General features: G+C 44.0%; 1 protein-coding gene across 1 annotated transcript in view; it reads right to left on the reverse strand.

Annotated features, from left to right (window-relative positions):
* Positions 1 to 12775, reverse strand: part of SSH1 (slingshot protein phosphatase 1) — a 73922-nt gene that overhangs the window by 11858 nt on the left and 49289 nt on the right. The window contains exon 6 of the mRNA XM_056528787.1: positions 6466 to 6534. Within this exon, the coding sequence (XP_056384762.1) occupies positions 6466 to 6534 (69 nt within the window). The remainder of the gene's footprint in view (positions 1 to 6465; positions 6535 to 12775) is intronic.

The following is a 12775-nucleotide window of genomic DNA, read 5'->3' on the forward strand; positions in this document are numbered from 1 at the left end:
CAATATTTAGAGCGCCCACGTCTGGACAAGATAATAGAAAACTCTAGGAATCTCCAGACAATACACATTGTTATTATGTAACTTCCAACTTCTGACCAGTTCATCAAGCGATGTCATTTCTATTCTATGCAGTGGTTTCAAAAAACTTTGCACAGATTAACAGTACAAGGGAATATAAGAAACTTTGTAATACATATCTTATAAACATAAATATGTCTTTTTCTCCCGGTAAACTGTCATGCACTGACTGCATGCAAACAGCTTAGTTTTGTCCTGCAGCTTATTTAGGGATCAAATTATAAGTAACACAAGTGGAAGGAGGGAGATGTGAGGAGGCGTGCCTGGGAACACACTGATCGAAAGACATACACCATAGACATCAGGCTCTGGGAGAACAGAAAATTATAGATAAAACCTGCAGAGCAGAGATCGGCAGAAAAATGTCATATCCAAGTTATATAATTGCCAGGAGTAGTGCTGCACCTCATGTACACACACAGGGCAGCCTATCCTAAAAAGTCACCTGAAATGACAAGCTGTCTTTAAAGGGTACCTCTCATCAAATAAACTTTTGATATATTTTAGATTAATGAATGTTGAATAACTTTCCAATAGCATGTGTAAGGATTCCTCCTTGGGGATTAGCTCGGGGATCGTCCTGGACCACACCACAGGATGCGTTTCTTCTCAATAAACCAGCAAGCAAACGGTTCTAATGCAAATCTGGCACCTTGCCAGTTTTATTACACAGGTTGCAGGGAAAGAAATAAACAAAAAGCAGGAACAAACAAAATCCTAGACCGTCTGGTCACTGACTACACAGATCAGCTTGTCCTGACTAACAACCGCTGAGCTACCCTCAGCCGGTTAAACATATGTCCCCTGCAACCTTTTACTCACAATTCATGTCACTCTCTTTGAGCCACTCAGCTCGGCTGTGTACTCCTCAGCAGCCTCTGTCTCTTCCCTACAGCCCACATGCTGTCTCCTAGGAAGAGCCTCAACCATTCTGTTCCTTTAGCTTTTAAACACACACTTTCCCTTCCTGATACCTCATTAATCAGGCCACAGGTGGAGCATTCTGCAGAGATAGCAAGGGAAATACACCCTTTCCTTGCCACACTGCCACATATCCCCCCCCCTCTGCTCAGACCACCGGGAAGGAGCACTTGTATTCAAAAGGCAGAGTCCAACTGCCTTTCCTTTTCCTTGAACAACTACGTCCAACAGATTTTGAGGCACTTGGCTTCCTTCATCAGTAGATTTTATCTGCACCACTTCAATGGTGCACCCTTCTTTCATTCGCACTTTCATCAGCCACCGAGCACAAGACTTTTGGTCACCTTTGACAAATTCCTTGTAAAAAGCTCCATTCATGTCACACCTTTCCAACACCAGGTTCTTCATCTTGGTCTGTGCAGTGCTCTGGACACTAGGTGCGGACAAGGCAGATGCTCTAGGCCATTGTCTTTTTCTGTCACTGGTATGACCATTGCACAAACTTTGCTGGTGGCCAACCGAGCCTGTATCACCCATTTGCAGGTCTTCTAAGTCATCCTCCACAATTTCAGGAGGCTTCCCTTTAATGCACCTGTCCCTCTTCTCCTTGAGACGGACTCTTCTCCAAATTCTACTTCTGCAGACTTTCTTCCAGTGTTTTCTAATCCAGTGCCTCTCAGGGTTTCCACCACGACCCAGTCTTCTATCACAGTGACCTCTTTTTAAGGACTCTGCTTTTTTATTAGCCCTTTCTTTAGGGACACAGACTTTCACAGGCTCATCTTTAGGCTGAGAACTCTTGGCTCCTTTAGCCAGTTTTTCACCTGCACCTTCAGATGTGTCACTGACTTTACTTGCAGCTTCTGCAGTTATCTCTGGTTTAACTTCTACCTCAGAGAACTTCTCTGCCTCAGAATTTTCACCATGCAATGTTAATATCTCTGCAGCTTCAGAGGACTTCCCATATGGTTTCACCTCAGTCTCAGCTTCAGAGGACTTCCCATATGGTTTCACCTCAGTATCAGCTTCAGAGGACTTCCCATATGGTTTCACCTCAGTATCAGCTTCAGAGGACCTTTCATATGGCTTCTTCTCATGGTCTTCAGACTCTACTGTTTCTTGCGTCCATTGTTCAGACTCCGCCTTTTTTAGAGAAAGCATCCCTGTCTCCAGTAGCTTTTGCCTCACAAGCAGTTTTTCTTCTTTTACACGGACCGCTGTGGCTTTGGCCTCAATTTCCATCTGAGACACTTTTAACCTCTCGTTAGCCAGTTCTGCTATAACTTGGTCACGGCTTTCTTTTAGGACCTTCATGTCCCCTTCCAGCTTTAAACATTTCTGCTGCTCACTCTTGAGCTTAGCAGAGTTCTTCTTCTCACTTTCCAGCAATTCTGTCAAGTTTTTGACAGTATCCTCCAGGGACAGCAGTTGTTCTCTCATCTGCTCATTGTCTTTATTCAGTTGCGCCATCTTGGACACTTTCTGCTCATAGACTTTTAGCTGAGCCTCTTGTTCAGAGAGCTGAGTACCCAGTGAATCCAAGGCAGCTGCGCGAGACTTAATATGCGTTTCGTTCTGCGCCTCCAGGCTCTGCACCTTATGAGCCATTACCACTTTCTCCTTCTCCAGCTCTTCCATGGCTACCAACCTAGCCTTGAGATCACTTTGTAGAGCCAGATATGCCCCACACAGGACATTCACTTCTTCATCCTTGAATGAGATCTGCTTGGCCAGAATCTCCAATTCTCTCTCCTTGCTGGTCATAAGACCCTGGGAGCGGGACAGTTCATCCTGCAGAGCCACAAACTCACTTTTGTGGCGCTCCATATCTTTCTGCAGCTGAAGCTTTGCTTCCTGCTCTTTATTCAAGTCTGCAAGCATTTTTTCTTTCTCCTCTGTCAGGTGATGAACTACTTCTTCCTTTTGAGACAATTTAGCAGAAACCATCTGTAAGGTTTCTTCAAGGTTCTGGATCTGCTCCCTTTTTTTACCAAGACCAGCGCGTTTTTTCCGAGATCTCTTACTTACAGCGGTCTCCTTACTCTCGCTGCTGGACCATGTGACATTCTCTTGTCCTCTGACAGTCACCTGTGCTTGGCCTGTCTCTTCCTTCAAGCCAACTCGTTCAGACTCTTTTCCACCTTTAGGAGTAGTCTCCCCCTTTTCAAGGGTCTTGGCCACTTGGGCTTCAGGGTAGTTCCTGGACAGTCTCTCTGGACTGTCTCTCTGCTCACTGGCAGACTTCTCTTTCACTTCAACACTGTCTCTCTGCTGCCCAGCAGAAAGGTCTAGGGCTCCTGGGTCTGCAACAACATCTGGTCCAGTGGTTCGACCTTCCTGGTCACGATCCATCTCTGGTCCAGACATCACATCTCCTTCACTCAGGACTCTGTCTGTGACAGTAAGCGCAGCACCCAGCTCCACATGTACTCTCTTCAGTATTTCTGCATTATCCACAGACATCTCTGTAGCTTCTTTTCCAGTCACCTCTTCCAGATGACCGCGCAACTCTAGCCCCACCTTGGGCTCATCTTCAGCTGGCGGATGGAACCCATGTTCCTGTACCTGATCCGTTTCTGGTTTCACTGAAGATTCTGTTTCAGTCAGAGGCCCACTTGTCACTTGAGTCACTGGATCCTCTTGGACTTGACTCACGGTCTGGTCTTCAGCTCCCCCAGCAGTCTGGCAGACCCCTATCTGACCTACATCTAGTGACTGCTGACACTCCCCGTCCTCAGCCTCTGCTGAGTAACTCTCCACTAGTGTGTGGTGCAAGTCAAGTGTTGTGGGCCTATCAGGTGTACCTGCTCTAGTCACCTGACAGTCTTCCCATAATTGCTGAAAAAATTGAAAATCCGTCCCCAGTACTACATCATACTCCAAGGAGGGCTCTATTGAAACCTTGTGACCTATAGTACCATAGGGAGTAGAAATACAGACATTAACCATTTTATAACCCCAAATACCAGCCTGCATAGACACTATAGCGGGGTCCGGCTTTCTGCTGCTGGACTTTACCAGACTTATTACACATCTAGGGTCTAACAAAACCGTCATCTTTTTACCTTCTATTTCCAGCTCACACAGGTTTTCTTTTGTCCCGTCAGAGGTGGCAGCAATACTCTTTACATCGGAACACATCAACATAAGTTTTTCAACAAAAACATTATCAGATTGCACATGTTAAAAATTTACAGGACAGTTCTTAGCACTAGGACCTAACTCAGGCAAAGTGTGTTTTGTTACATTTTCTCCCAGTCCTGCATTTAACATTTTCTGTTCACCAGATTTTTTCAATCCGATCTGCACAGTGTGAACAGTCCCATCAGTCTCCATGAGGGGTTCTCCACCCTCACATGATTTTGCAACTGGACATAGGTTGGTACCACCTTGAACACTGTTCACACAGACAACTAGGGAAACACCACCCTCCGACTCAGCTTTTTTATGCACAGTCCCATCATTTTTATGCACAGTCTCATAGTCACTATACATGGCCCCTATAACCCCTGGAACAGTCTTACCAGAATCTCTTGCCGTCCAGTCAGTTAAGGGCTGGTGCTGGACACCTCTCACCAGCTTCTCTGCTGCAGAACATCGCTCCACTTGCTCTTTAAGTAGCTCTGCAACCTTAAACCCAGCATCACTGTTAGGCTGCAGTGCACACTGTAGTCTTGCAGCTTGGCTTACTCCCACTTTAGTCAGGATCTCTGTCTTGACTTTCTCATAGTCCCGTAATATCTTTGGATCCAGTTCACAATGAACTTTTTGGGCATCTCCTCCAATGAATCCAAACACCAAGTTTCCCCAGTGTGTCTTGGGCCATGCCTCATGTGTAGCAATCCTTTCAAACTCTGCAAAGCTTGCTTCCTCTTGCGCTGCAGCCGTCTGCAACAAAGCACTTATCAGGACATCCATCTTGCAACACTTCAAACCTTGCAAACACCGTACTTAGCCGCTTGCCAACAAGATTTTTCCGTTGCCCCTAGCAACGCCTTTATACACAGTCTCAAAACGTAATCTGCACTCTGCAGGTGGCCCGTCCACCTGTCTCCTTACTTGAGAAAGAGCGCCCACTCGCTTGATGCGATCTGTTGCCCCTAGCAACAACTTCACCACAGGCGCAGTCCTGCTCTTGTACTCCACAGCTGGGCTCGTCCCACTGTCTCCTCTCTGAGAAAGAGTACACCCTTGCACCATGCAAGGTAGTTTTCTCTTGGCAACAACTTCACTGCAACTCGACCACTGGTTGCTCCTAGCAACGTGTTTGCCCGCATCCGACACCAATTGTAAGGATTCCTCCTTGGGGATTAGCTCGGGGATCGTCCTGGACCACACCACAGGATGCGTTTCTTCTCAATAAACCAGCAAGCAAACGGTTCTAATGCAAATCTGGCACCTTGCCAGTTTTATTACACAGGTTGCAGGGAAAGAAATAAACAAAAAAGCAGGAACAAACAAAATCCTAGACCGTCTGGTCACTGACTACACAGATCAGCTTGTCCTGACTAACAACCGCTGAGCTACCCTCAGCCGGTTAAACATATGTCCCCTGCAACCTTTTACTCACAATTCATGTCACTCTCTTTGAGCCACTCAGCTCGGCTGTGTACTCCTCAGCAGCCTCTGTCTCTTCCCTACAGCCCACATGCTGTCTCCTAGGAAGAGCCTCAACCATTCTGTTCCTTTAGCTTTTAAACACACACTTTCCCTTCCTGATACCTCATTAATCAGGCCACAGGTGGAGCATTCTGCAGAGATAGCAAGGGAAATACACCCTTTCCTTGCCACACTGCCACACATGTTAATGAAAAATATGCTTCTTTCTATTGTATTTTTCCCTACCAGTCCTGTCAGCAAGCATTTATGACTCATGCTGGAGTCCTAAACACTCAGAGCTGCCAGCCTGCTTTGTTCACAGCCAAACAGGATGTGAACAAAGCAGGCTGGCAGCTCTGAGTGTTCTCCTTTGTGAACAAAGCAGACTGGCAGCTCGTAGTGTTTAGGACTCCAGCATGAGTCTGAAATGCTTGCTGCCAGGACTGGTAGGGAGACCCCTAGTGGTCATTTCTTCAAAGTGGAAAATTAAATAGAAAGAAGCATATTTTTTAATAACATGCAATTGTAAAGTTATTCTGCATACATTAATCTATAATATATCAAAAGTTTTTTTGATGAGAGGTACCCTTTTAAGGCTGGGTTCACATACAAGTTGGCTATTCAGTAGTAAGTATAACAGAGGACAGAGGTTAGAAGAGGCCACAGATCCTGTCCAAAAAAATGTATGAAATTGGGTAAGAATTTTTCCTAAGGAATGAACAGGCGTGGTAGGCGCACATATCACATTCCTGCAATGATTAATATGCAGATTTGAAAGACAAAGCATATTTATAGGAGTAAACACATGTTTTAACATTTTCAACATTTGTAAAAAAAAAAACACAATGAATGTGTACAGTGACTCACCCATCCCCATCCAAACGTATGGTGGTGTCACTCCACAAGTGCAGAACCATGCCGATGGTGCAACTTTTACTAGCAGAAAGAAAAAAAACAGGAAGATTGTCTGTAACCAGGAACCTATCTTTTGGAACCACAAATGTGTGTTTACAGGCTAATCCTAAAACTGAAGTGAAGGTTTACTTCATTTATCACTGATCGGGCTGGGTTAATATGCAGCAGTTTAGTCATTATAAGGTCCTTATTTTGGTCAAGATTCTTACCAAAACTAGGCGTGGAGTAGACACAGAGAAAATACAAGATTTGCCAGTGTTTCTGTGCTTTGGACCCACTTCTGATGTTGCTACAAGTACTGACCAAAATGAGGACCAAATACTGACCAAAATACCATGTGTCAACTTTGTTCTCGACATAGGTGCAAGGTGAGGTGGGACACACATCTATCAGACATTTATAGCTGGGGAATAAATGTTGGAGATGGGAAAACTCCTTTAGGATAGGGTCACATGTGCCATATTTTGCTTCTGCGGATTTCCCTACCCATTGAAGTCAATGGGTAGAAAAATCATTGCCTTCAATGGGTAGGAAAATATGCAGCAAATACGCAACAAAATATGGCAGGTGTGAACCTACCCTAAAAGAGAATCTATCACCTGAATGTTTTACTGATTAGAGCCAGATACTGAAACATGTTCTTTTTTTGTAATGTAATTCTCTATATAGTTTTTTTTTTCCTGTTTTTGAACATAATTATGGAGGTTGCTATGTCGCCTCAATTTTTTTTTAACAGCATTTAGATATATGCTTTACAGCCGGACCCATGGGCAATAAATAGACTGGACTTGTCCTATTCAGATGAATAGAAAAGGGGTCAGGGCATGCACTGGGAACTTTTCAGAGGTCATTATACAGTGAGGGAGAGACTGAGCTGTGAGCAACAGCTATTATGTGCATCTCTGTTCTCTTTATACTGGTGTCACCTTTCACTGTAATTCTCTGTATTATGTACATAGTCAGTATTGATAGGGAGGAGACAACTGTGAACAGGATCTGTTCAGAACAGGAAGTCTTAGCTTCATTTTAGGCCTAGTGGCCAGAATGGAAACTGAAACATTTAACCCCTTCATGACCCAGCCCATTTTCACCTTCATGACCTGGGCATTTTTTGAAAATCTGACCACTGTCACTTTAAACATTAATAACTTTGGAATGCTTTTACTTATCATTCTGATTCCGAGATTGTTTTTTCGTGACATATTCTACTTTATTTTATCGGTAAAATTTCACTGATATTTGTATCCTTTCTTGGTAAAAAATCTAAAAATTTCATGAAAATTTTGAAAATTTAGCATTTTTCTAACTTTGAAAGTCTCTGCTTGAAAGGAAAATGGATATTCCAAATAAATTACATATTGATTCACATATACAATATGTCTACTTTGTGTTTGCATTAAAAAATTGACAAGTTTTTACTTTTGGAAGACATCAGAGGGCTTCAAAGTTCCGCAGCAATTTTCCAATTTTTCTCAAGATTTTCAAAATCGTAATTTTTCAGGGACCAGTTCAGGTTGGAAGTGGATTTTAAGGATCTTCATATTAGAAATACCCCATAAATGACCCCATTATAAAAAACTGCACCCCCAAAAGTATTCAAAATGACATTCAGTAAGTGTTTTAACCCTTTAGGTGTTTCACAGGAATAGCAGCAAAGTGAAGGAGAAAATTCTAAATCTTCATTTTTTACACTCGCATTTTCTTGTAGACCCAATTTTTTAATTTTTACAAGGGGTAAAAGGAGAGAAATCACCCTAAAATTTGTAACCCAATTTCTCTCGAGTAAGGAAATACCTCATATGCGTATGTAAAATGTTCGGTGGGCGGAGTAGAGGGCTCAGAAGGGAAGGAGCGACAATGGGATTTTGGAGAGTGAGTTTTTCTGAAAGGGTTTTTGGGGGGCATGTCCCATTTAGGAAGCCCCTATGGTGCCAGAACAGTGGACCCCCCACATGTGACCCCATTTTGGAAACTATACCCCTCATGGAATGTAATAAGGGGTGCAGTATTTACACCCCACTGGCGTTTGACAGATATTTGAAACGGTGGACTGTGCAAATCAAAAATTTTATTTTTCATTTTCACAGACCACTGTTCCAAAAATCTGTCATACACCAGTGGGGTGTAAATGCTCACTGCACCCCTTATTACATTCCGTGAGGGGTGTAGTTTCCAAAATGGGGTCACATATGTATATTTATTGTTTTGCGTTTGTCAGAACTGCTGTAACAATCAGCCACCCCTGTGCAAATCGCCTCAAATGTACATGGTGCACTCTCCCTTCTGGGCCTTGTTGTGCGCCCCCAGAGCACTTTGCGCCCACATATGGGGTATCTCCGTACTCGGGAGAAATTGCGTTACAAATTTAGTGGGTCTTTTTTCCCTTTTACCTCTTGTGAAAATGAAAAGTATAGGGCAACACCAGCATGTCAGTGTAAAAAATTTATTTTTTTACACTAACATGCTGGTGTAGACCCCAACTTCACCTTTTCATAAGGGGTTAAAGAAGAAAAAGCCCCCCAAAATTTGTAAGGCAATTTCTCCCGAGTACGGCGATACCCCATATGTGTCCCAAAACTGTTGCCCTGAAATACGACAGGGCTCCAAAGTGAGAGAGCGCCATGCGCATTTGAGGCCTGAATTAGGGATTTGCATAGGGGTGGACATAGGGGTATTCTACGCCAGTGATTCCCAAACAGGGTGCCTCCAGCTGTTGCAAAACTCTCAGCATGCCTGGACAGTCAATGGCTGTCCGGCAATACTGGGAGTTATTATTTTGCAACAGCTGGAGGCTCCGTTTTGGAAACAGTAGCGTACCAGACGTTTTTCATTTTTTGGGGGGAGGGGGGCTGTGTAGGGATAATGTGTATATGTAGTGTTTTTTACTTTTTATTTTAGGTTAGTGTTAGTGTAGTGTTTTTAGGGTACAGTCACATGGGCAGAGGTTCACAGCCAGTTTGCCGCTGGAAGTTTGAGCTGCAGCGCAAAATTTGCGCCATCTCAAACTTGCAGCACTCACTGTAAACCTCCGCCGATGTGAGTGTACCCTGTACATTCACATTGGGGGGAGGGGGCAAACATCCAGCTGTTGCAAACTCCGAGCATGCCCTTTGGCTGTCCGTGCATGCTGGGAGTTGTAGTTTTGCAACAGCTGGAGGAACACTGGTTTGGAAACACTAAGTTAAGTAATAAACTTTCAAGTGTTTTGCAACCAAACTTAGTGTTTCCAAACCAGTGTGCCTCCAGCTGTTGCAAAACTACAACTCCCAGCATGCATGGTCTGTCAGTGCATGCTGGGAGTTATAGTTTTGCAACAATTGCAACAGCTGGAGGCACTGAGGTAGGAAACGGACAATGTTTCCCAACTAGTGTGCCTCCAGTTGTTGCAAAACTACAACTCCCAGCATGCCCAGACTGCCAAGGCATGCTGGAAGTTGTAGTTCGGCAATATCTGAAGGATCATATGTTGCCGAACTACAACTTCCAGCATGCTTGGGCAGTCTGGGCATGCTGGGAGTTGTAGTTTTGCAACATCTGGAGGTCCACAGTTTGGAGACCACTGTATAATGGTCTCCAATCTGTGCTCTTCCAGATGTTAGAGAACTACAACTCCCAGCATGCCTGGACAGACTGAGCATGCTGAGATTTGTAGTTTTGCAACATCTGGAAGAGCACAGATTGGAGACCATTATACAGTGGTCTCCAAACTGTGGACCTCCAGATGTTGCAAAACTACAACTCCCAGCATGCCCAGAAAGCCAAAGGCTGTCTGGGCATGCTGGGAGTTGCAGTTTTGAAACTCTCAGAGGCAGCAGTGAGATCGCTTTACGGCGATCTCACTGCTGCCAATGAAGATGCCGCACTGCTGCCGGAAACTCACCTCCGGGACGCAGCGCCGCCGGGACCGCCTGGAGGACGTCGGGACCGCACGGAGGACGCCGGGACCGCTCGGGACACCGCTCCGACGGGTAAGTGACGCCGGGGGACGGGTCAGGGACACTTAGCAGAGCGGTGTGTGTCCCGATCCCCGTGATCGGGACTCACACACCGCGCTGCTAAGTATTCTGATAGCGAAACGCTGCTATCAGCTAGTCAGATTTGACCAGCTGATAGCAGCGATCGCTGGGGGGGGGGTGGGGGACGAAACCCCCCGTGGTCGCACGGTAAGATGGCTGGCTATCAGTGATAGCCACCATCTTACCGGGCACTGCGGGATGCCGCGAGTAGCGGCAGTAATGTCCATGACGTACCTGTATGTCATGGGTCGGGAACACCTTGCCACCCATGACGTACAGGTATGTCATAGGTCGGGAAGGGGTTAAAATTACAATTCTCAAAAAATATGGTTAAAGGGGTTTTCCAGGAATAGAAAAACAGAGCTAATTTCTTTCAAGAACCACTCCCTTTCTGTCTCCAGTTCAAGTGTGGTTCTGCAGCTCAGTTCCACTGAAGTGAATGGAGCCACGTTGTAATACCACAGTCAACCTGGGGACAGACAGGGAGCTGTTTTTGAAAGAAGTTAGCTCTGTTTATTTTCATTCCTGGATAACCCCTTTAACATAAAAGCTTGATTTAAACAATAATTCATTTTCTAATGACCTATTCCCTATAAAGAAAGTTTGATGAACTAATTTTTGTTATTTTATCATTGATTCCTAGAATAAGGGGGAGATGTATCAAGCTTTTCCCCTCATTCTTTTGCCATGAAAAAGCGCATTTTTTTGTGCAAAGCAAAAAAAAAAAATGCGCCTTTTACTTATATGCCATTTTAACATAAATGGCTGCGAGAAGCAGAATTCTGTTTTGACTTATGCAGTGGAAGATATTTACTATATGCGTCATTTTAATTTTAGCGCATCAAGGGGCGCATATCAAAAATAAATGTGCAGAACCCTCGTACAGTTTAGTTCCTTGTAAGGCTGGGTTCACACCACGTTTTCTTAAATACGGCTCCCGTATACGGTTGGGAGGAGGGGGGCGGGGCTTAATTGCGGCGCCCGCACTCAGCCGTATTCGGGAACCGTATTTAATGCAAGTCTATGAGCCGACCGGAGTGAACCGCAGCCTCCGGTCGGCTTAGTTTTCGTCCGTATGCGGTTTCCAGACCGCAGGCAAAAATGTGGTCGACCGCGTTTTTGCCTACGGTCGGGAAACCGCATACGGCCGAAAACGAAGCCGACCGGAGGCTGCGGTTCACTCCGGTCGGCTCATAGACTTGCATTAAATACGGTTCCCGAATACGGCTGAGTGCGGGCGCCGCGATTAAGCCCCGCCCCCTCCTCCCAACCGTATACGGGAACCGTATTTAAGAAAACGTGGTGTGAACCCAGCCTTATACTACTCTAATTACGTAAGGTTATGTGTTAGAATACTGTGTGTCATGTTTGGTTATGTTTTTGTTTTTTTCTTTTTAAATGTAACTAAATTTGTTGGCTCACTTTTTTTTTTTTTTTTTTTTTTTTAAGTTACCTCTTTTTAATTTGCAAAAATTAAGATGATGTACAGATGTGCATGTTTTAAATCTAACATCTTTTTAATTATAGTTTGAAAGAAAAATAAGACATGAGCCAGGGTTAATGCATAAAAAAAAATTAAAATAATTTGGCTGAATGAGTGGCGTATTAAAAAGGGTGGGGGGGGGGGGGGGGGGGTAGAATTACCACCCTGGATGTCCCAAACTGCCCTTGCTCAAAAAAAGAATTTTAATTTATCAAGCAGAGTTTATAAAGCATGATAGTTTACCACACACTACTCGATATTAGTACATAAGGGGCACAGAACATCTTAAACACAGCTTGAATTCAATGTTTCTTTTGGGACATTAGCATTACATATTTAATGAATATTTTTTGTTAGGGGATCAAATTCTTAAAATTCAAATCAACTAAAATTTCTATTTCTGCATCAGACACATTTTTTATTTATTTTTTTCTGTGGAAAGCGCGCTTCCTTGAGCCCGCTCACACATTCTCCTCACAGAAATTAACGTGTGATGGGCCAGCAGAGACATCTTGCTCATCCAGGTCTACAACTGAAGAAATACAATTTAATGTTGTAAAAAAATAACTAATTAATAAATAATTATTGCTTCAAGATGGGAATTTACCGTAAAAACTTTTTGAAAACCAAGGAAAATAAGTAATTTATCACTAAATCAAGTTCCCTTAGTGGAAAATTACTGTGACACTGGGCAAGACAAACTGCTTTTGGCGGCTTCCAGCACGTTCTGAGGTAATTTAAAAAATATGCAATATTTATCAAG

The sequence above is a fragment of the Hyla sarda genome, chromosome 1, assembly GCF_029499605.1.
Source record: "Hyla sarda isolate aHylSar1 chromosome 1, aHylSar1.hap1, whole genome shotgun sequence".
Lineage (NCBI taxonomy): Eukaryota > Metazoa > Chordata > Amphibia > Anura > Hylidae > Hyla > Hyla sarda.